General features: G+C 43.1%; 2 protein-coding genes across 7 annotated transcripts in view; one reads left to right on the forward strand and one right to left on the reverse strand.

Annotated features, from left to right (window-relative positions):
- On the reverse strand, positions 1 to 21,091 carry WDR4 (WDR4 tRNA N7-guanosine methyltransferase non-catalytic subunit). Of its 3 annotated transcripts, none has more exons than XM_074858419.1 (11): positions 20,933 to 21,091; positions 19,659 to 19,721; positions 18,759 to 18,905; positions 16,382 to 16,538; positions 15,671 to 15,783; positions 13,275 to 13,335; positions 11,853 to 11,951; positions 5,963 to 6,027; positions 4,134 to 4,317; positions 3,179 to 3,248; positions 1 to 830 (listed from the first exon to the last, which is right to left on the reverse strand). In XM_074858419.1, exons 1-11 carry the CDS (start codon positions 21,016 to 21,018, stop codon positions 652 to 654), a joined length of 1,224 nt encoding a protein of 407 aa, XP_074714520.1. In that variant the 5' UTR covers positions 21,019 to 21,091; the 3' UTR covers positions 1 to 651. The 3 variants fall into 3 exon arrangements, with proteins under 3 accessions (XP_074714520.1, XP_074714521.1, XP_074714522.1); XM_074858420.1 differs by lacking the exon at positions 20,933 to 21,091 and adding an exon at positions 20,239 to 20,350; XM_074858421.1 differs by lacking the exon at positions 11,853 to 11,951.
- The window catches only part of NDUFV3 (NADH:ubiquinone oxidoreductase subunit V3), a 9,890-nt gene continuing 6,503 nt past the window's right edge, over positions 20,503 to 23,889 (forward strand). The window contains exons 1-2 of one of the 4 annotated variants that reach the window (XM_074858415.1): positions 20,503 to 20,865; positions 21,099 to 21,189. In XM_074858415.1, the coding sequence (XP_074714516.1) occupies positions 20,818 to 20,865; positions 21,099 to 21,189 (139 nt within the window). In that variant the 5' untranslated portion in view covers positions 20,503 to 20,817. Of the gene's footprint in view, positions 20,866 to 21,098; positions 21,190 to 22,520; positions 23,178 to 23,889 lie in introns of those variants that run through there. The other 3 variants (XM_074858418.1, XM_074858416.1, XM_074858417.1) reach the window with 3 other exon arrangements.

A 23,889-nucleotide genomic window follows, 5' to 3' on the forward strand; every position in this document is an offset into this window, starting at 1 on the left:
TTGGCTGACACATTTTACTTTTACTTTCCAGTGTATAAAATCTCTTTTTGCACTTAATCCTATAGAAATATGCCACAAGTAAGAAGCAATGGATTAGAAGCTAGGCAGAATCCCTACCATATAAACTGCAGGCAAAGGGTAAAAACAGAGATGTCGAAGTCTCAGCTAAAACCTTTCATATACAGCAAGAATTCTGCCACATTCCCTTTCCCATACCCAGGTACACTAAGTTGGTTACATTAACTAACAAACCTTTTAAAAAAGTTTAAAAAAAAAAAACCCAAACCAAAAGAAACAAATAAACAAATCACATCAACTTTAATCCGTGCACTTCCATGTGAAGATGAAAGCCCGAACACAATAGGCAAAAAGAAAATCCTGTTTCAAGGAAAATACCATCTCCAATATTCATGTACCATGCATTAGAGATTCCTAGGACTGAATCGCTAACACTTGTATGCTGCTAGAAGCTTAGGCATATTGTAATTGCATTATCTGATACAAGGAGGATATTTTCATATCAGGCTACCTGAAAACCTGAATCTGAACAAAAGTTCAAATCAGTCTTCTTCTATAATTCATTTTGCATTTAAAAACAGCCCACAGTCAGATCAGTGCCTTTCAGCAAGGCAAAAGTTACAAACAACAGTGTCATAGCGATGATTCTTCAGTCTTCATCTTTTTTGTTTGTCCATTCGAACCATGTTGCAGATCCTGCCTTTTCTTTTTCTGCTGCTTTAACCTTTCCTCTTTCCTCTGTAGATAGGCAGCCATGTTATCAAATGAAGCCTTGTAGAGACAGCTGTAGTGGCTCTCTGCGCCAACAAAACCTGCAATTGGGCAAAGCAAGAACACAAGACAAGTATTAATTCCCTTAGCAGTCTCACCAATTACTTCTGGCACTGTAATTCTAGACAGTGCATTTCAACTCATCCACTGTGGTCCTATCCACTTTACTAAATATCAGCATTTACACTGCGTAAGCCTGATTTGTGTTGGTAAGCATCTGTCCTGCATTCACACAGCCAAGCATAGTCTCCGTTTTTAGGCTAAAATTTGCACAGACGCAAGCACCTGACATTCAAGCAAAGAGGGCACGCAGCTCTCCTTACATGTTGGACACTTGCAGAACTTCAAGGCTCCTCTTCTAAAATGACCACTGTTACCACTTATTGTTAAACATCCCCATTGGAGTTGTTCCCCAAGACTGAAGCACTGCAAAGGGCATCTGCTACCTAACTGTCCTTAGCTGACTTGTCTCCTACAGTACTAAAAGAAGCTCACACGATCTCCAAGACTGTAAGTTTAGACAAGTTTAACAGGGAACTAACTACCATCCAAAAAAACCCCAATCAGACTGGTTCTGTAGAGATACAGAACGAGACTAATTGGCTAGGTCCACATTTCTAAAACTTGTTAAGAGTGGTACCTGACAAAGCCAGTTACCTCTAGTTCTCTTTGTATTCCTACCTTTTCCCACTTCCAAAAATTCTTGATCTTAAAGGACAACTGCAAGGAAATCCAGTATTTGCTTGGGTCTGGTCCTGAAACTAGTGTGCTGCTCCACAGTAATGTACATACAGAATCCTCTTGTTGTTGGTACATAAACAAAACAACTTTCCCTCACTGGTACTCAGCAGAGTGCATGCCTTTACTTTCAGGGTCTTGCACTCGTACAGTAACCAATTTTTTGGCCTTTGGCCCTGGGAGAAATTGCGTGCTGTCAGTTTGAATAACCATGCTACTCGCCACTGCACTAAATCTTGCTCCACCTTTTTCTGAGATCCATTATAACGGATTGTCAAACTGTTCAACGTGTACCTCAAGATTGACCTATGCATTTTAAATCCTACAGAATCACTGATCAGATGAATCAAGTTTATAAAAGGATGATATGCAGGCATTAAGACTGACTTTAAACAACATAATGATCACCTTTTTTAAAAGAAGTAACTACCGTTTCAAGCACTAATTATGCTCTGGAATAAGTGCTCATCTAGTGTGCCTCCCCTTACTAATTAACAATAATAGACCCTGTCATCTGAGCAGTCCTCCTTTCCCAGCTGCAGATGCAGCCAGCTACCGTGTACCACAGTAATTTGCTATGCTAGCTAATTATGCTCAGAATCTCTTCCCCTGCCTGCTCTTTTTACTTCTCTGTTGCTCATTTTCACTCAGACCTCATACTTCTAATTATCTGCCTGGCTGTAACTGTCAAGTCTGCAACATCTACATGCAAACACTCTCCCTTCTGAAGGAGCAGATTTCTGTTAAGGAGACTTTACATTAGACTGCACATTCCTGCAACTCGTCCATCTATATGGGTTAATCACCTTTACGTATGACCACCAAGAACAGACCAAGAAACACTGTAACACCTTTTTTAAGGAAAAAAGTTCCCAGTCTCCCAGCAAAGTACAGGAGAGAGATTTCAATTAATCAACTCTCAATACAAAATGAGACATCCACTAGCACATACCCGTCTCTACCCTGCAGCCATAATTTCAGCCTGTAAACAAAGTTGGGTGGTTTTTAAATATAAAAAATCCTGGAAACATAGGGTGCTTCTGAACTAGTAAACCATGAATTATTTTTCTGCCAGGGACTGGAGGTGGAGCAGAAATCAAGAACAAAATGAACCAACCCTGAAAGCAATCAATTTCATCCCTGGTGATACCATCCAGGGTCACACCTCCCAGCTACAGCAAGCTCCACATAATCTGCCTTGCCAAGGTGGACCCGAATGGCCCATCTTTACAGCAAAGCTGCTCCTCCCATGGCTACTCTATTCTTACTGTCTCCACCACACTTCTGAGTGTCACACCCAGGTAAGAGGCAAGAGGACAAACAACAGTATTCAATATCACAGCAGTAAGACAGACTTCAGCAGCCCTGTCATAGGGTGTTTTGATACATCCCTGTGATAAGGTGCCTATGTAAAACAGTTATAATGCTGTAATTCAGATCTTAAATAACTACATCATTTTGTGGAAACAGTAACCCGAATGCACTTCATGATCTACACTAACTTCCATACCATATGGAGTGATGAAACAGTGATGAGTGTTAAATGACTTTAACAGCCAGCTGAACTGATGTGAACTACAATTTTGCTCCTTTATCTTATGCTTTAGCTGTAAAAATTGCATTTCCTGGGCCTTCAGGCCAAATTTCTCACCTTCAAACACTGTCCAGTTGTCTTGAAGATATTTTGACATTTTCTGTAATCCTTTGTCATCAGTTACAGGCTGGGAAAAGAAGGAACACTGCATGGTATTTCGGGAATAATAAACAATCTCATGTTTCACAGCACACTGAAAAATGCAACAGCTCTCAGATGGGTACAGTGAAAGGAGCATGAGTGTAAGCTCTCCATGAGTCTTTCAGGCTCCTTTTTTCCAGGACTGCTATAGAAACCTGTCCCGAGATCATGTGTTTTGCTAGGGAAGCTTTGCAGCTTGAAGGGAAAGAAAATGGATTCCCACTTACTAATCTGTGAGGAAAAGGAATATCACAAGGAACATGTAAGGGTCAAAGGAGTTTCATTTAAAACCACTTCACTACTACACCATAATTAGCTGGGGACTGACAAGGATAACAAGCGAGTTTCCCATTGTTTAATAGACTATTACAGAGAACTTGATAGCACATCCCTCAAATTTGACTCCCTCTTCTCAATGAAAAAAAATCCCCTAATGCTTCCAGAATGCCTTGTCCCCCAAAGGATCCCCCAGAGGCAGGCACAGGGAGGGCTGTGTGGAAAGCATTCCTGAGCAAACCACAAAGGGATTTTGTTGTTTTGTGGGGTTTTTAAATGATCAAGTGTATCACACAGAAAGCTCAGGCAATGGTTTAAAGTACCTAGTGCAACAGCTGACAGCCACTCCACTTGATCCTGCTAAGCCAGATGTTAGCTTTACCAAAGAGACTGGTATTCATAACAAGCTCTCAGCAGCTTTGCGTTATACACAGGTGAGAGGAGCAGAATGAGATGTGTATATATGAATTTCACCCAGTCTCAAGACATAGCAAAGCGTGCTATTTAGCTTTCAGCGAACATAGTTTACTCCATTTTTGCTATGGCCTAAGACCACACAAAACATTCAGGACGTTAGCATAACAAAAGTATCTACCTTCCACTGTCCATCACATGGTCTGTACAATTGAAGAGGAGCTTCACTGTTTTCCTCCAAAATCCATAGATCTCCTGTTTCCTCAAATGCAATGTCCCAGATTTTATGTGTCAAAGAGATTTTCTGTCTGTAAACTAGCTGCTGGGCAGTGGCATCAAGCTGAAAGACGTAGACTGTGGGAATACTTTTGAGAGGAAAAACTTAATTACCATTATTACCAAATCCACCTACAGCCATCACTTGTACAGCAAACTACAAACACCCACTCTAATTCCAAACAGAGCCAAAGCAAAGTCATTAGGAATTGCCAAAAATACCCTAGCACTTCAAGTGCAGTTTGCTTACGTCATCTGAGGCAGAGGCTGTAAATACCTAACACATCAAATGGCTTTTCAAGTGTTATATCAAAGAAAAAGCAGTCAACACTGCCTTTTCTTTAAAAGGTAGTAAAGGGAATTTCATAAGGATTGCTAAGGATTTATATAAGGAGTGTTTCATCACAGCACACTGGCCTACAGGGCTTCACTTCAAGGAACATGTAGCTGAGCACCAGTCAAAATAAAACAGGAAAGGAATTACATGACGGGGAGGGAAGGAGGGAATGAGAGGGATGGGAAACCTTGGCATGGCTGAAGACCAGGACTCTGGCACTGCACTGACCTCCACCTCTCCCATCAGCACTCATTCCTCTAACAGCCACAGCCTCCACATGCAGAGGTTCCTAACCGCCTTTGAACAGGTCCCCCGCATGCCAGACCTCGGCTCCCTCCCGAGTCGCCTACCAGACCCACATGACAGCACTGTTCAGAAACGCTGGGCTGTGGAACTGGAAATAAAAGCCTGATGTGGAGCACAGCACAGCCCCTGGGCTAAGTGACTGGGGCACAGCCCTCAGCTGACATGGCTTCCCCTTCCAGGCCCAGTTTGGATGTCCATACAGAAGGCACGACGGGAAATAGCTAAGGCTCCTTGCTCTGGCAAAGAGCAAGTCCACTGAGGGGACAGGCTGCCGATTTCACTGTACAGGCAGCTATGGCAACGTCTCCCTGTCCTGTTGGCAAGCTTTTGTCAGGAAGATCAATGCTGTGGAATGAGGGGAGAAGAGGGCTTGTCCATCCCTGCAAGACACTCCCCTGCCGGTCAGACCTGTAAGGTTCCTCAGTGCTTGAGTCCTTCAGCTCCTGAGTGCCCTCTCCTTATGCAAATGCATATGTTTGAAGCCAAAAGACAACGCAGCCTCCCAGTTTTAAACTGAAGCAATGCTGAACGCATTAAGAGGAGCAGGATACAGTCACAGAAGTCTGGCTGCTCCGTTGCCACAGCACCCTGAGCAAAACGGGACCCAAAACACACAGGTCAGGCGCAGCAGTTTAGGGAGACATCCTTAGCATCAAGCAGAGCTCTCACACATCCTAGCCTTGTGGAGCAGGATACAGTCACAGAAGTCTGGCTGCTCCGTTGCCACAGCACCCTGAGCAAAACGGGACCCAAAACACACAGGTCAGGCGCAGCAGTTTAGGGAGACATCCTTAGCATCAAGCAGAGCTCTCACACATCCTAGCCTTGTGTTTCCTCCCATGAGGAAAAGGCATCACAAATTCTGCAAAACTAACTAAGCTGGGTAACCCTTGCACTCACCTCTGCACTCAGACCAAGTACAGAAAGGACTCAGAGGCTCCCTGTGAGGCCACAGACATGCCTGAGACGCTCAGAGATCCACACTACCAAGTACTTCAGGCTAGAGGAAAGTTAGGACAGCCAGCAGGGAAAGCTGCTCTTGCCTTTGTAGGAGCTCTGATGATTTTAGCTATTATTCCATTTATTCTTACCAGTCACACAGAATGGCAACATAACCACCTTGACAGCAGTAGGTTATTCTTGACACAGGGTATTTCTATTAGGAAAAGAAAAGAAAACATCCTTGTAAGTTAAGACCATTTATGGGCAGAAAATTCACATTTCATTTCATGTCTTAGCCTGTAAAATTTAGCAGATGTCTTAATTTACAGCAAGTAAAGCAATTTAATTACCTTTAAACTGCAGTCACGTATATTTTTGTATCAGCGTTTGCTGTTTTATGAAGTTTTCCACACCTCTCCCTTCACAGCCATCCAAACAGAGATCAAATGTAAAGGTTTTAGTGAACTACTCTTAATAGACAAACTAGCAGATGAAGGAAAAGTACACCACCTTCATTCTCTCCTGCAGTGCTAATGGCAAAAATATCAACATTAAGCCTGCTCAGCCAGGATATCACACTAGCATCTTAGAGATTATAAACACAAGCCATTAGCTGCTATTATGTTTGTTAAAAAAAGATGGTGATGCATAGCTAATATCCTTACTGCATTGTCTCTGTTTTCAACCTGTGTCTGGGTAAAGCCATACAGCTTAACAGAAAATGTGTTCTGAAGAACAAGGCAAGACTGCCTGAGGCCATTTTCCTCATTAAAACAAACAAACAAACCAACCCAAACAAAAAAAAATCCCACATTCAACAACAAAAACACCCCACACCACACTCCTAATTTAGAAGATACACAGTTTTATCAGAGAGAATCAGAGAAATACCTTTGCTGCACAAACCATACTACTTGAAATATATAACAACTGATTTGAGGCTCCTTGAGTGGGAAATAAGAACTTGGGAGGAGCAGAGAAACTGCAAGAAGATGCCTGAGGGTGCTTTTTCAAAAGTATCTGTTATATAATGGGAAAGACGAAACTGCAAAGGCAAAAGGCTGGTTCTCAAGCATATTCTATAAGTAGCAGTAACACCAGCACTTCTGATTAATAAAACCTTCCTACTAGTGAGTTATGCCCTTTAGGGCAGGGAAAATACATCTTCTTGAGGATGCATCTGAATTCTGCCAGCAGAGTGTCAAGTCCTTGTTCCTTTTACCCTCTTTCCAGCCTTCACCTTTTTCGCTAACATGACACTGGACACTAGACAGAACCTCTGGTTCACCAGGTTAAGCTGAATTTGGGAGTAACCACAGGATTTTACCCTTTGAGCTACAGGCTGATATATAGACATTGTCAGGGTGCTTGTTTTGGAATTTTGCAATCAATGTAGGAAAGCAAAACAAGCTGTACAGCTTCCAAACATTCAAGTCACTGAGTTTACTACCAGAAGCTATTTTGTCAACAGTACATGATGCAACTACTAAAAGATAAACCAGCTCCGGGAAAGAAAGTTAATTAATGGTATAACTATAGCTGAAAAACAGGGTTACACAGTGCATCTCCAGCACATGAGACAAAAAAATAAAATCCATTGTGTTATACAAGTTCATGGAGGGGAAGCAAGAACAACAGCATGCACAGGTTTTTCACTCACATACTCAATTGCCTGTTGGACAGAAAAGGAACACTTTATAAGAAACATTATCAAAAGGATGGTATGTTTCAGAACTCTTGGGAACAGATGGGACTAATCTCTTGCTACTCTGCAAAAATACTAAGTTGTTAGTCCACATTTAGCACTGGGACCCAGGACCCTTGTTTCACATGGACATAAAAAGTGCTTACAGGTCCAAATACCAGAAAGGTTCTCTGTAGCTAATACGTCTAAATGTAGTTATTGCAGTATGGAGCCATTTACACCACAGCTTTGGAGTAGAACTGAGAGCTTCTACTGTCAACCACCAGTGGATTCTTTAGACATTTAAGGGAACAAGCCCAGAGAGAGAGGAGGGGCGGGGTGGGGGTGGGGTGGGTGTATTTATATATATTAAAAAAACCCAAACCTGTGATATTTATTTCTAATAACAAAGCTCTGCCTCTCTGCCTGTCTCATGACAAACATGCAGGGCAAGTGCAGCAATGGGAAGTGCCCACCTACACAGCTGCATGCTTTGTCAGAGAGACAAAGGGTTCTGTGAACTTGAAGCATGCAGCAGCTCTCCCCCACCCTCACTGGGGGAGGGAGGAGGAAGCTTTTTTGATTTGAACCAAGTGTTATTCCCAGCTCGACAGAGACAAAAAAATGTATCTTCTTTGCAAGCTCTTTCCTTTCCATGTGTGGGTAAGCGAACAATCAGCAAAGTGAATGTAAGCCCCAGAGTAGTATCTAGTTCAGGGACAAGACTATGAAATAACTTAACATAAAGAAGAGCTACAAGAGCAGTCTGTGATAAACAGATGTTCACTTGATACTCTCTGAACTTAATTCAGCATTTATATGACACTGTTATCAGCCTGCCAACACCTTAAAATTAACTTTTGATGTCACCTGTGAGAAGAGGTGACTATGAAAAATTAACGTACTGGAGCACTGGGGTAGAGTTGTGCAATTCATGTTCTGGACTTTAAACAAGCTTCTGCTGTCAAGAGGATCAGATGAGGTGACAGCTCTGAAGCAGGAAAAATATTTATATAGCACTACAAAATTAGAGAATTACTCCCATTCTAGTGGGAAAACGAACTGAGGATCTGCAACCCATCAGCTGAAACCAATGCTACACTGCTCAAAAACACTCCTACATTCCCAAAACAGACATATATTCATCATCTGCCAAGAAAAATAAGCCCACATTTATGTGCTCACATGATCCACCATTAGTGACGATTCCATTACCATTGTGCTTCAAGCTGTGTTTCAAGCTTCAGTGCATTCACAGTGGTTATCAATAGTAAAAATGAAATGCAATGTGAAAGAATAGAAGAAAAATACTTATATCCCATCTGATCTTCAGTTGCCAGAGTCATCTGCAGGCAGCACGCTAGTTGCAACCTACAAAGTGCTGACTCAAGAGTTTGTTCCTTTAGATTCACCCTATAAACGTCACACTAGATGGTGAAGACGATCTTGATACACCTGGATCCACAGCACAACTAAATGCTACCACCAGACATCATCTCTGGTATTTCTAGCACTATGATGCCAGCAAAACACAAGTCTCCTTTCCCGTTTGGTCCTGTTGGCCATCGAGATAGTCATTGTTCTGCAAGAAGTACAGATTGACAGCTCTGTAGCAATACAGCACAGAGATGGCAGTGCACCACATTAAGGTTTAAATCTGTCATTTATCTGTCTGTAATCACTGGAATGCTGCCTGATCACTCTTCCAAGTGTGTACAAAGTCAGCTGAGTCTTCTGCACTCCTCAAGCATCGTGCAAATCTAGTGTTATCAAAGACAGATTTTAAAAATGCCTGTAAGAGTGGACAGTAAGCAGAATTTCACAGATTCGAGGAACAGGCCAGCCTGAGTCTTCCAAGACCACTGTTAGAAGACAGATATCACAGTGGATAGAAGAAGTGCAAACACTGCAGCAAAACAGTTTATTAATTGCTGTGTTTATTAATTGTATTTATTAACCCACAGTTTGTGGATTTTCCCTTTCTGTCATTGCTTACCCACACCAAGGTAAAGAAGCTGAACAGAGACACCTCAGTCAAAGGGCAACCCAAATTTCTCCTGAGAGACTCCATCAGCGTAAAGAGTATCCTATGGAAAGGTCTTTATCAGGTGTGTTAGGAGACAAGGCAAGTATTACTAAACTATATTCAAAAACCTTCAAAAACATTCTAAGAGAGTTGGAGATCATTTTTAAAATCAGTTCCTGCTTGCAGCAACAAGTTTTTTTCCCTCTAACATTTGTTAGTTTATCTAATGCTACGTTCAAGGTTTGTTACATAGTTTAACATTATTTTTTGATAAACTTATTTGTAAGCAATGGAGTTAAGATTCAGTGTGAGATCAAGCACCATTAATTTACTTACAAACTTTACTTAATTTACAATCTTACTAAATGCTAAGCCAGTCTAAGCAACAGGTAGCATTTTTAAAATTATTAATAGGATCCCCACTTCAGAGCTAGTAGCTTACTAGTCCTCAAAGATCCAGTAAAGCTAGAAGGCAAAGTATTTTAAAACAAAACGCTTCTACCCTCCAAAAGAAATGCCTTGCAACAGACATGGATTTGATGACTATCAAACCACACTGTCTCAACAAAGCACTCTCATTAGCTACTTCTGAACACAAAGATAAAAGAAGTTGGCTTTGAAACTCCCCAAGAAGCTTACTTCCAGAAGGCTATACATGGTAAAGTAATTTTGTAGATTTACCTCAATCTTAATTCTCCCTTCCTCACTCAAATTCTGCTGCACCCAGACTGTAAGAGGGTACCAGCTAGGTGGGCTTGTCACCTAATTTGGTACACCCATATTTTGCTTGTGAAAAAACTCAGCAATAGCTGCTTCAAAGATTTCAAGCGCTAGACTCAAGCTGAAATGAGCCAGAGACCTCGTGAACGCATATGAGGGGTCTCTGTCTCAGGTGTGCTTTGAAGTACACTTTCAAGTTCAAGAGTAGGTTAAACTGTCCATATAGATACTACCCTGAATTCCTGCTAACAGGAACTCTCGGCCAAAACCAAGATGTCCAGTATCTAAGGTTTGAATGCTGTGTGCAAGTGGCTGCCTCCCTGGGCTTATGTACAGACCCAAAGTTGTGCGTTATTACTCTAACACAAAGAACAACTTGCTGATGCCTTCTACCCAGAAAAAACCTTGAATTGCCAGGTCTGTCCCTAGGAGCTTGGTCCTTCCATGGATTGTGCTCCCAGTTCAGTAGCTGGCAATCCCACGAACAAGATCAGGCCAGACCTACACAGACAGCAAAGAATCTCTGAGCGATCCCCAGATATGGCTCCCGACTGCTGGGAGAGGCCGAGCACAACATACTTAGACTAACCAAAACCACAACAGAACACAAGGGAGGGAAGACAGAACTTTTCAATTTAATTTCAGCCTGGATATGAATTCTGCAGTGAATTCGCCTCAAGAGCCATGCATGGCTACAGGCCCCCCAGACACCTAACAACTAGGAGACTGCTGTGGTCTTCAGAGAAAGAAGTGTTTTTGGAGATTCACATGAAAAACACACCCAGCAGGATGGCTGGTAAGATGAACAACTCTTAAACGACCCAACAGATTAGCAGCTGGCTTAATATGATGTACACAGCAGGGACAAGAACGAGTGCTGCTTCACTGCTATTAGGTTGTGTGCCAATTCACATGACAAGAAAGAACAAAACTAGAGATCAAGTACTACCAGAACAACTGGTCACATCAGATTAGCACCCCAAATCACAGTAGCACCCCAAATGCACACGTATGACACCACTCATGTACAGGCTGCAAGGAGAGCTCCTGGGACATTCGGTTTTCCTGTAGGACTCATGTATTTTAATTCTGGACACTGTCCAACTTCAGAACAACCCAAAGGAACAAGCCCAGTGTTCTGACTTCACAGGGCAGTACTACTGCACCTGACTGGTTACTAATGTTACAAAGCTTCTTTTTGCTCAGATAAATTGCAACTTTAACACTTGCAATTCTTAGTATTTTAAAAAAACAAGTGAAATTTTAGATCTTTCCAGTGTTACAAGATATTTTCAGGCTAAGAGACTTTTGGAAAAATTTTGAAGCGAAGCCTTTATCCAGTGTGCAAAACTTATATTTGGGAAGAATTACAAACATCTTCTTTTGATCACTGCTTGGCACTTTCCAGAAATGCACACAAGACACAGGAATGAATTTCAGGCACTTTCTTCCTCTCCTGAAATCCCAGGCTATTTTAACAGTTTCTAGGTCTCACATAACTTCCAAACCCACAGACAGAAGTGAGGCACTCCTAACAAAATGCAACAAACATGTCTGGGAGTCACGAGGATCAGGAGGATAGCAGAAGAACTAACACACATGGGCATACCTGGTCCGTTTTAGTTGTCTCAGGCCCACAGATGCTACTTAGATGGCAGCAGTACACTTCTTCCCCGCTTTTGTACTCCCATAGTCTCAGAGTAGAGTCCTAGGCAGATGGAAGCGGACACAAGTCTATTACTAACAGCACCTCAGGTAAAGAGAGGCCACTCGTGGCCTTCAGCTAAATCCTGTTTCCCTGAAGAGCTTCCCACAGAAGCTGCTAAATAGTCACTTAGTTAAGACCTCAAATTGCAGATAGAGCATTTTAATTAACATAATTTTTCCCCCTCCATTCTAAATTATTCAATCATGCTAACTTTAATTCTCCTTTTGAAGTGGAAATTGGGTAGCTGGAGGAGTGCATTTCAAGTCTGTCTCAAATAGCACAGTAATACACATGCTCAGCATTTTAATGGCAATTCTTTCAGGTTGCCCTTCTCCACCCCTACTCTTGTTATTATCCAAATTCTCATTTGATTTAGTAACCTCCTGGAGAGAAGCTAAACACCCCTCTGGAAAAACAGAGTCATCAAAGAGCATTTGCTAAGAATGAAACACACCCGCACACAGCACTAATGCTAGAGTTGCTTAAAGAATTAGAGGAACAAGAGACAAGAGCCTTAGGGAAACAAGACCAGCAGCTGAAACCAAATGCTAAAAATTACTACCATCTTCGTATCTTCACAGAAAACATTATTTGTTTCCTATGCAGTTTTGGTAGTCTGGGAAACAAAGAATATTGTTTCCCTTCTTTTAGACCAACTCCATCTACATAGTCTGTCAGGACAGCAGGAGGCTATCAATTTAAGAAAAGGGCTGGCAGGGAGGGAAAGGAGGAAAAATTTCTTCAGTCCTCATCCAAGCGCACTGCACTGCAATCTCTACACAACATGCACTGGATGTACTATGGGGGCAGAGAGACAAGGACATAATTCAGAACAAGTCTCACAGGGGAAAGCAAGTGCAAGAGTGTAGAGGGAACAGTTTTTTCATCTTAAAAGCTCTAAAAAGATCTGCGATTCTAAGGCAACTCATTCTCAAGACACTCATTATCATTGCAGGGTGGCATAATACCCATTTGCTTCAAAGTTTTTTAATAGTCCAGTGATTGAAGTTTGCGCTCTAAAGCAAGAGTTCATGATGAAGAAATACTGAGGGCTTCGTGATTTCTCCATCCTAAAGATCTTAGTAAGAAGCTAGCCCTGCTATAAACGCAGTCAGTGTCTCTTAAATGATCTAGCAATAGAATGGCTGAACGCTGAACAGAAAGCTGAGAAAGCTGCATAAGGAGGGAGAGAGAGGGTATGTGGGAAATCACGAGAGATTATTCCGAATATCCCAAGGAACTTGTGGGAAACACAAGCAAACAATGGTTTTAACGTCTACGTTTTCAAGAAAAGTACTTTTTTGAAGAAATTGCAATACATACCCCAGAAGCTGACAACAGCAGATCAGGATAGTTGGGTATTACAAGTATTTTACTTACAAACCTAAAGGGAAAGCAGTCAAAAGTTGAACTCTCTTGCATGACACTCCGGTCTTTAAACACACACAGTAAGAGAAAACACTGATTTTAAAGGTACAGCGCAAGTCTCACTGAATCTTAAAAAGAAAGAAACATCACACTGAAGAGCAAAACTGATGTGAGAGAGACTGGGTGAATTCCCATATACATTCCATCACCAGATTCTCCACATCAAGCCAATAAGGAGGAATCTAAAATATGTCTACAGTACTTAATATAGTATATATACACACTACACAAACTACTGACCTTCTACTTCATAGAAAAAAATATTTCCCCACCTGCACTCAAGGAATTCTACTGACTTCCTCCTGACTGAGGACGCTGCCATTTAGACCAAAAAACGCCAATGGAGACACATTTACCCAGGTAGCATGTTCCACCTTCTTAATTCATGATGCACATTTAAAAGATTAATCATCGGATGCTTTTAAAACACAGCAACAGTGATGACTCAGCTTTCGGAGTACCACATCTCTCCCATCACAGTTGGGGATCACTCAAAAGCAATCTTTACAAAATTTTAAAACAAGCATGTGGCAATTTCCCATCAGTGTCTACATTCAGTCAGAAACCTTGTTTTTCAGAAGTATGTAATACTACTATCTCTACCATGACTTGTCTTTGCTGAGTAATGAGGACCTGAACTTTTGGAGTTTGTTACTATTTCTTAGAGCTCAGCAACTTAAGATGTAGTGACCTGAGCAAAACGTTATCTGAGTGGGACAGTCTTGCTTTTGAAAACGGGCATAGGCTTAAGGCAATTAAAAAAAGAAAAAGAAAAGAAAAAAATAGAAGAGATCTGGTCACTGTAATACAAACTTTCATGACAAAGCAGTAATGGCAGGTGCACGCAGGCATAACAGATCCAGCAGGAATCACCATGCACCTCACTGAAAGAAGAAAACCCAGGAGCATGAAACAAGACAACAGTTATAGCTGCTTTATGTAATCCTTTGCGTATTCATTCCTAATTTAAATACTTAATTTTTAAATATATTTCAACCAATTTACACTAAGTGCTGTTCCACTCTACAGTCACTAATGAGCTCTTTATGCATACACAACAGCCCCTGTTTAAAAGTGTCTTTCTGACCATCAAGTTCTATTCATTAGAAAGTACAACTGATACACAGTAGCTGGAAACATCCCACGTGGCTCTGTAAACATGCTATAGAAACCAACCTGATCAAAGACTACTTAGATCTTTAACATGAGTAGTCTCTTGCTTTTATACTATGCCAATTCTACACAGGTTAGACTACTAAATTATGTTATTAAAATCAGATTGACACTCCAAATTAATCTGTGTCCTAAATGCTCTTGTTGGGTAAGTTTAGACAGGTTGCTATCCGTATGTCAAGTTCCCCTGTCACACCATTTTTCTTTAACTTGTTTCTGCTATAGTGAGTTCACTGCACCATGTTGCATCATCTTATGGAAGAATGTGCCTGGAAGGGTGTTGTTAGCCCCAAGTAACTCAGCTGCCAGACAAGCGGAATCACGTGAGTCCTCTGCCCTATGCAGGGTCTCTGCTACCTTATCACTGTGAACTTCAAAATATAGCAGTGGCCACACAAAAAATCTTGCACAACCCCCCTAGCCTACTCAAAACCCCTAACAACTGACAACAAAAAACCTCCGAAAGCCCACAAAACCATATAGAGATGGGAGGCAAACTCAAGAGACTTTCAAAATACCACAACTGACAGACGTTTTAAACACCAAAATGTAGAGGGAAATGTCTTTTAAAAGTCTATTTATCACTTGAGTCTTCCTCATGGGAAAGAACTACTGAGAAGAAAAGGGAAAGTACAGCCCCTCCTGTAGGCTGAAAAGGAAGCCCTGATAAACTGGCTAGAAGACAACCCCTACTCCTATACCAGAAGAACTACTGATCTTCTATTAAGTCAGAGCACATCCGAATCACATCAGTGTAGCTAGCAGACTGCTCTGCTGCCTTCCACTCTACAGATCACTGTAACTAGACAGATCTTCACTTGGGGAAGGGGAAAGAGTTGCCCAGAGAGGTGGTAGATGCCCCATCCCTGGAAACATTCAAGGCCAGGTTAGACAGGGTTCTGAGCAACCTGATCTAGTTGCAGATGTCCCTGCTGATTGCAGGGGGGCTGGACTAGATCATCTTTAAAGGTCCCTTCCAACCCAAACCATTCCATGATTCTATGATTCTAAACACAGACCTAACTGTTGTTTAATATGTTTTGAGAAGACAATCATTATCATTCATTGAGGCACAGTGAAAAGCTGCACACAATAACTTTTGCACACAACGGACTTACTCTTTGTGTCCCAGACAGTAGGATACAATATAATGAGGAGCCTTTGCCAAGCTGACTCTGATCTTCTCATCTCTGTCTGCAGTTAGGATATACTGGTCATCAGGACTCAGTGCCTGTTGGTAAAGGAAGAGTTTTAGTGCCCAGTAGTTCAATGTTTGTTTCAATAAAATTCTTCCTAACCAGAAGGAAAAAAAAAAGATAAGCAGTAAACTATCTGTTTCTCCTGACTCTGAATGGCAGGTGCAAGCAATAAGCCACACTCTTCCACCAATAGTGGAAGCACAAATCTTTATGACAGTAACTTTCTTGCTCACTAAGACAAGCGACATTGCTGTGTCCAGTGAAAGCCACTGAGCAAAAATGGTACAGCGCAAGTCTCACTGAATCTTAAAAAGAAAGAAACATCACACTGAAGAGCAAAACTGATGTGAGAGAGACTGGGTGAATTCCCATATACATTCCATCACCAAGTCTTCTGTGACTGTAATATGAAGACTTTGTGAACACTCACAGTCCCAGCATAGATAACCCTTTGGTAAGCTTGTTTCCTCACCAAATTCTGCAGACACAAACTCAGTAGGAGGAAATCCAGACCACATACTTCATTTATATAAAAGAGAACACCCAAATCAGGGACAAGCAACAGCAAGAGACCCAAATGCAAGCAGGAATGCAGGTTTGTACCCTAACTACACGGAGGCACGTACTTACCACATCCAATAGCAAAGACAAGTGACCCAGCTCAAGTTTTCCTTCTGCTTGGGGTTCTGTTATTGAGTAAGAATACACATCACCAGACTTGTCTGCAACCAGAATCTTATCCTCTGCAGCTGTAATAGTCAGGGAAGTGCCTCGCCTGTTCACAGACCTGAAAGAAAAATGGCATAGTTTGAACAGCTCTGGATGGCAGCTTCAGCAAGTCTGGATTCAGACCCAGTTAAACAGACCAAGAGACTGGACAAAAAGCTCTCAGATGCAACATTCTTGAAGTGGCAGCAATGATAATAATGTTAAGGGGCAGTATTGGGCCAAAATAGCACTTTTGAGACCTATGAAATAACTAAACTATGCAATAGTAAACACCTGAGGGGTGGGAGGAAAAAAAGGAGAGACCATGAAAGCTGCATGCCTGCATTTTGCTTAGGTACCTTCTCAACCAAGCATTTTGCCTAGGCAGCCTGCCAGTACTCTAAAGAAAGACGGTAGACTTTCTTGCACTCTCCATAATAAAAATACAAGCTAAATACATAGCAAAGAGAAGACAAAGTACGAGTTCTCCTAGTAGAAGTTCTTTGCAGCAACACAGCTAAAAACTGTGTTAAAACTATTTCTCCAGTTGCCACCTCATACTGTAAAAAGAAGTCCTTCCTTGTGAGACTCAAGGACTCTTCCTCCTCACATCCAGAGTCAGAGAGCCACAGTCTCAGGATACCTTGTCCAGGCAAAGCCCTGAACTTGAACTCTGACCTTCCCTCATCATCTGCCAGTATATTATAGTTCCAGTTGCCTGTGTAGCAGCTAACGGTTTTGTTACAACTTTTCAGATAAACTAAGGACCATGTATGTCAGAAAACAAGTTTTAAAAAAGATTTAATCATTTAGTCTGGAGAACACTTCTGCAACATAACAGCTATTGTTATTACTGCTATTCTTTTCACAACACCTCTTTTCCAAACCCCTCTATGCCTTGTGTGTTAACATGAGGACTGTGGACACCAGGCATCATAGGGAATGGACATTTCTATTCACATACTCTGAAATTCGGTAACTGTCTGGAGGCAAAAGAACAATATACGGTCCTTCAGCTAGGAAGATAGAAATTCTAATGCTTTTTAGTGACTGTTTAAAGGAACACTGTAACAATGGGAAAACGTATAGGACAAGAATGCCTACTAAACATTGCAGGCTCAGGCAGCACAGTTTCGAAATAGGTTACCTTGCCAACAAGAAAAAGTCTTGCTTCAAGTTCATTGTACTGCCTTTGATCTTAAACACAAAGATTCAAAAGTTCCCTTTGTCCGAAATGAGCTCACTACAAAAGCTAGCACCACATGAAACCTTTTATACAGCTTGCCACAAAACACCAATGCAAGTTACATAGCTCAACTTTGGCAAGCTTTTTTTTGTGCAGAGACCTTTTGCTTGTATTCTCAGTTTCCTAACAGGAGGTAGTGACATTCTCAAAAAATCCAGCTGTGGTCCTAGCTGACCTTTTAGCAGAAAACTGAAATGTCAAACAATTGTCCAATGGCATACTATGGACAAGACATACAGGGCAGGGCAGCAGGGAAGGCAGAATGCAGAATGCACAGAACTTGCCATTTCTGGTTTTGTCAGTGATTACTTCCTACAACACTGGTTAACCCACCAAAGGTCCATCACATACCCTACACACACAGCCAAGCTGACAGAGACTCCATTTTGATTTGCAACCAGGGCCTCACATTTGTCAGAGATCACCAGAAGCAGAGACATCACAAGCTGAGGTACTTTCTCATGAAGTCCTTCATGGTCCTTTTTCACAATTGTCACAAGCAGGAGCAGAAAACTTGTAACTGGAGGACCTCTGGTGGACAGCTACAGATTGTTTTCTCAAGAGGACCATAATACAGAAGGGAAACAGTTGGCAGCATCTCTAAAAGACATGCTTTGAAGAGAGTTCACAAACTCCCCAAAACATCTCCTTCTCCAAATCAACAGAGACAGACAGTGCACTCACTAAACTGCTCAGTATCTCTCTTACAGGCCCAACCTTAGTGTTGACTAGGAATGGATAAAGTTTCAGTTCTTAAAGATGCAAATACTGTCTTTTGGAATAAGAAATGAGATTATCCTTTCCTTGGCCAAGGATAAAAACATCTACACTCCCCTTTTTGGTGCGAGGGACACCAGACATCACTTCTTGACAAATATCTTTCAATTCCCAGTAACATTAAATTTGTTTGAGCAAGTACAAGCGAAAAAAAAATTAAAAGGAGGAAGCTTAGTGATAACAAATGGCAACGTTCCAAGTACTACTATTTTGTAACTCTAAATTAATCAGCCATAGCTCCATAACAAAGTGACATGCAACATCCTGCTTCCTTACCTGACGCTAACACATTCCCAAGAAGGCTTTGTATGGAACAGAACCAGACGCTTGCTGTCATCTGTCAAGGCAAAATAATCTCCTGATGGTGAGAAGGCAAAAGCTAAGATGTCATCACTTCCTTTATCTGTCGCTTTTCCATCCTGCCTAATAGAGAGAAGGGGAACAACAGTTCACAATGTGTGAGTTAACTGAAATCCTCGAGAAGAGGTTATTCTCACACCACCAAGAAGGAGCATGAAGAACAAAGTACAACGCCAGAAGTTTTATTTGCGCTTAAAACATTGAACCAACTTGAACATCAATGCAGAGAAAAAAGTCAGGAAGAAGGAAATGGATATAACGTCTAAGTCTGTATCATTGCCTGCTTTAAAAAAAAAAAAAAAAAACAATCCCAAAAGGCTAGGGTTTGTCCTAGCAGACCTTGATACAAATTTAGGGGAAAACAGTAAAATTGGCTATAGGTACAACAATGTCCAGTGGTTGAATTTGAGCTACAAAGAGTACTTTTTCAGGTTTTGAAATCTCATGACTTAGAGAATAGACCCGAAGGACTTATATAACTGGGTTGTGGGGTTTTTTTCTAGCTATCTTAGATGGTCTAATAAAAAATGCAGCATTCTTCTGTAAACGTCTTGGCCAAGAAGAGTCATGCAGCATCAATGATTATACTACTGGTGTTTCTCTAACAAAGAAAAAGGCCCAGTCTCCCCTCTGGGATGAAACAGAAACAAAAAGATACATATATATAAATCCATCAGGCTTAGCAAAACCAACCCAGCCATCACCTGATCAAGGAGTCATCCCGTGACTTTCTTTTATGATCCTCACTGCCACATAACCTCAGGAGGAGATGCACACTCTAGGAAAACAGCAGATTGCCCAAGCAGATTTTCTCACCCTTTATTTCCTAAGGTCGTCTTCTCCGCATTGATGCAATCGTACACGAAGAGACTATCATCACTGCAAACAAAGACCAATAAAAACACTGGAACTACAACAACCATGAGCTTAACCACCAAGAGTATCAACTCTTTTGTAACATGCTATTATTTCGCGGTTATTTGTGGAACTGACCCCTATCCCGAGGAACCATCCCTCCCAAACAGGCTCCCAAAGTGCTACAGATGTAGCAGAAGTTTAAAGCTTTGGATTGTACGTACATGCCCAAAAAATGAAATCGTCATGAGTTGGCAAAGTAACCGCGTATTCAGCGTGTATTTTGCTTTTGTCGGACTCGACATATTTGTCACTAGCATGTACCCGGTGCTGCTCGCTCCCGCCACCTCCCCGCGGCGCAGCCCCGGCAGGGAGGGCCCCGCCACTCCCGGCGGAACCCGCAGGGACCGAGCAGCGAGTCCCCGGCAGCTCGGCGGCCTCCGCCGCTGGGCCCCGCGGCCCCGGCCCGCCGGCGGGTCAGGCCCCACCCCGCAGCCGCCCCGCCACGGCACGGCACGGCACGGCACGGCACGGCACTGACCCGGGCTCCCTGTACCGCGCTGCCAGGAGCCGGCCGCCGCCGCTGGCGGCCATCAGCGCCCCGCGGAGCGCCAGCGCCGGCGCCGGCCCGGGGCCGGGGCCGGGGCGGCGCCCGCCGCCGCCGCCGCCGCCGCCACCCTCCATGCGTCAACACCGGCCACGTGCGCGCCGCGGCGGGCGCAGGGTACTGGCGTCACCGCAGCGAGGCGATGACGCACGAGCTGTGCCGCGCCTGCGCCGTGGGGGGGGGGGGGGGGGGGGGGCGGGTGGTGTGTTCACCCTGTGAGGGAACGTCTGTCCCGGTGCGGGCCCGAGAGCCCCCCCCGCACGGAGGCTCTTAGCGCGTCACTGCAGATAACGGACCGCTTTTAACTTAAAAACGGTGACTCTGTTTTAAAATACTTAGTTTTCCTGCCCTAAGCGTTGCGTGGGGTAACAAGTCCGGCTCAGAAGACAGAAACTCGCCCATTTCACTTCCAGCCCGACGCCCCTCCCGTAGCCTCACCGCTTAGGCCCCGCCCACCGGGCGGACGCGGCCCCGCCCCGCCGGTGGCGCAGCACCCTCCGGGACCGCGCCAAGATGGCCGCTCCCTCGCTGCTGGGCTGCGGCCGGGCGGCGACTCGCAAGGTAAGGGGCAGGGTGGGTGCCGGGCGGCGGGAGAGGGGCAGGGAGGAGCCTCTCGGGACGCTCCTACCTCCTCTCGGTGGCCGGTACCCAGCCGGTCACTTCCCCGTCCCCGGGCCCGTTGCAGGGGAGGTGCGCATGCGCGAGGGGTGTCATGGCTTCTCTCGGGGCCCCCCCGTGCCCTAGAAATCATTTTTGTCCTGCTTCGTTCATTTGCTTTTCGCGGTGCCTTGCAGGTGTTGCGGCTGGAGGCCCGGGGGCGGCGAGGGGCGCTCCCCTCCGCGGCGCTCTGCACCAGGCCGGCCGGCTCCGGGACGCCGCCAACGAGTAAGATGCTTGTTTGGGTCTGGGCGGTGGTGGAGTGTAAATAAATGAGAGCGGGTGTTCAGGCAGGAGAGCCTCCTTTTCTGGTGCTAAACCGGCGAGGTAGCTGATGGCCTTCCCCTGCAGCCTGCCAGCCTCGGGAGGTTTCTGTGCCCTGACCATAAAAATTTATCTGCCTGTCTGAGGTTCAGGTCCCTCTGGCTGTCATCGAGGAGGCAAAAAGAGCTTAGAAATGCTCAAGGCTGCGTCTCTGAACAGCTCTTACGTAAGCCAAGGAAGTGAAAGGTCATCGCCATATAAACAAGGACTTTGTTCAAGCGTACTTCGTAGTAAGAAAACTAAAAGGTCTGGTAGGAATGGGTCTGCGTGGGGTATATTTATATTCATTGGCCATGCCACAAGCTTGTCACTCTTTCCTGTTTACCTTCACCTTAATACGTTAGTTGCTGTGATGCTTGACCAGACTTAAGAGCTATTATTACATTTCTCTTAATATAAAGAAGCTTTGCAAGTTGTCTGAAACTTGATGGAAGTGAGTGTAGCAAGTTACTTTTTTTAACGTAGTGCAAAATCTGCTTTTGAACTTCAGGTGTTCCCCCTTGTCTTTTGAAATGCTTGGATTATGAGGGTCAAAAAGCATCACATTTTACAGAAGGAGGAAAAGACTTGCAAGATCCGAATATCTGCTCCAGGCAACAGTGTTGAGAAGCTGCAGAAAACTACCATGACCCTGTTGTGTTAAATTTAGTTACAGAGCTTCTTGCCCCACAGGTTTGCAGGCAAGGCAATACGTGGACCTGGGTTTGGGTGCTGCAGTGCGTTTGACATTCAGAAGTATTTGAACCCCTTCTATCCCTGACCAAAGTCAAAACGTGAATACAAATTTCAGAGAGGGGTATCTTGTGCAAAATGCTGTTTGTAAACAGAGGCTTGCTGATTCAGTGAGTAGGATTCCCATCACAAATTAGAGATGCAGGTGCTTAAACAGCAAAGCTTCATGGGACCACACATAGGACTGATCAGACTTGTTGACAGCTGTTGAAAAGATCACTGCAAGAGTAGCTGAATGCAGACTTCTGGCTTCTGATGTTAGCTTCTTAAATGCCAAGGCAAACAAAAGCTTGGTTGTTCCATTAAGAAAGCCATTACTGCATAGATTGATATAAGCTTGATTGAACAACAAATGGCTTTTTACTATAGTTTTTTGGTTTTTGCATTATTTTAAGCATGCTTGAGGTGTTCTTCAGCATCAGTTTCTAGATTCATTGTCCTGCAGCTCTTATTTCAGGAGACCTCTGATGTCAGTCAGGAGACCTCTTAGGCCACCCCTTTCAGGCTTCTTAGGCCACCCCTTTCAGGCAGCTGCTTCCCCTGCGAATGGTTAAGGTATATATGATGCAGCTTTCTTTTTCAGACTGTAGCTGGAACAGGGTGTGCAAGTGTTCTTTGCTTTGATAAAATGGTCATGTTTGCTTATGAAGTCAATGATGGGGAATTGACCTGAAATTTCTGCATGCCACCTTTCTGACCGTGAACATGTTTTAAACACATTCCAGTAATGATACTGATGTTACAAGCATCAGTAAGAATGTATCTGGGAATAATATTCTTGTTATTGTGTTGGATCTATTGTCCTTTTGGCAAAGCAATGCAAATACAGGTCAGGTGGTACAAAGTTTGAAGCACTCTAATAAAAGTGTCTGTACCAGTCGTATGAAACTTTATGATTAAAAGCTGAAACACATACCTTTTTCACATATCCAAATATTAAAGTATTTTTCTAGTAATGCCTACTGTTAATGGTCAAGTTGAATGTTACCTGCCTTCTTGGTTTCTTAGGATGTCTTAACATGAATACTACTTTTAGTTTTGCTCAGCTTTCACTTGTCTGTCATCCCTTTGGGCATCCTTGTGCTAGTTTGACCTTCCTGTACACTTCTTTGAAGAACTTTTTCCCTCCTTGCCCTGCACCTTCCGTCTGGCAGAGAGAAGTATGTGCTTGAAATTATTCAAAAGTATTACCTGTATAGTAAACTGATACTTTTTTCATTTGTACTTAAGAACTCTGTATTTATTTCTTAAATACTTTGCTTTTAAATTCATGTGTCTGTCTCTTCTGTGACGTTTTCATTTGGACATTGCTAAAGACTTCCTTCTGTTCAAAACTAATTATACTAACTCCTTGGATCATACAAGGTATTACTGTTAAATTAGTAAGGGGGAAGATTGCATCTAGTTTATGGTCTTGTAAAGTAGATCTGGATTTCCAAACTGTGCAGATAAATCTGTACATAGACTGGAAATCTGTTGAATTACACTGCTGGTTGGGAGTGGTGCAACTCTTCATGGAGTTGGCTTTGCTATAGCAAATTTCAGCTGTGGTGTATCTTCCTAATGTGCTCCCAGTCCTCTTTGTCCTCCTGTTGTCTGTAACCACAACAATATTCACTGTTGATGAGCCTCTTGAGGATATCATTGGCACAAGCATCCAAGGGTTATTTGGCACTCTCTGAAAGGGCCTGAAAGTTGCTACTTTCTCTTCAACTGTTGGCTCCTTGTCTGGAGAATTTAGCTTAATGAATATCCATGAGGGAGAAGAAATGAAGGCAGGCTGGCATGAAGCCTTAGGAGATCTTCTAAGACTTTTTTTACAAAGAAGTCCTAAACCAAAAATAGGAAATGGTGACAGTGAAGACTGGAGGA

This window comes from Strix uralensis, chromosome 2 (genome assembly GCF_047716275.1).
Source record: "Strix uralensis isolate ZFMK-TIS-50842 chromosome 2, bStrUra1, whole genome shotgun sequence".
Classification (NCBI taxonomy): domain Eukaryota; kingdom Metazoa; phylum Chordata; class Aves; order Strigiformes; family Strigidae; genus Strix; species Strix uralensis.

Coding starts and splice junctions, on each gene's coding strand:
- WDR4 (XM_074858419.1), bottom strand. CDS start 21,018: ATGACACCCCTCGCGCATGCGCACCTCCCCTGCAACGGGCCCGGGGAC. Junction 13,336..15,670: donor TACTGTCTGGGACACAAAGA/GTAAGTCCGTTG, acceptor CTTTCCCTTTAG/GTTTGTAAGTAAAATACTTG. Junction 831..3,178: donor CAACTGGACAGTGTTTGAAG/GTGAGAAATTTG, acceptor GCCCAATTGCAG/GTTTTGTTGGCGCAGAGAGC.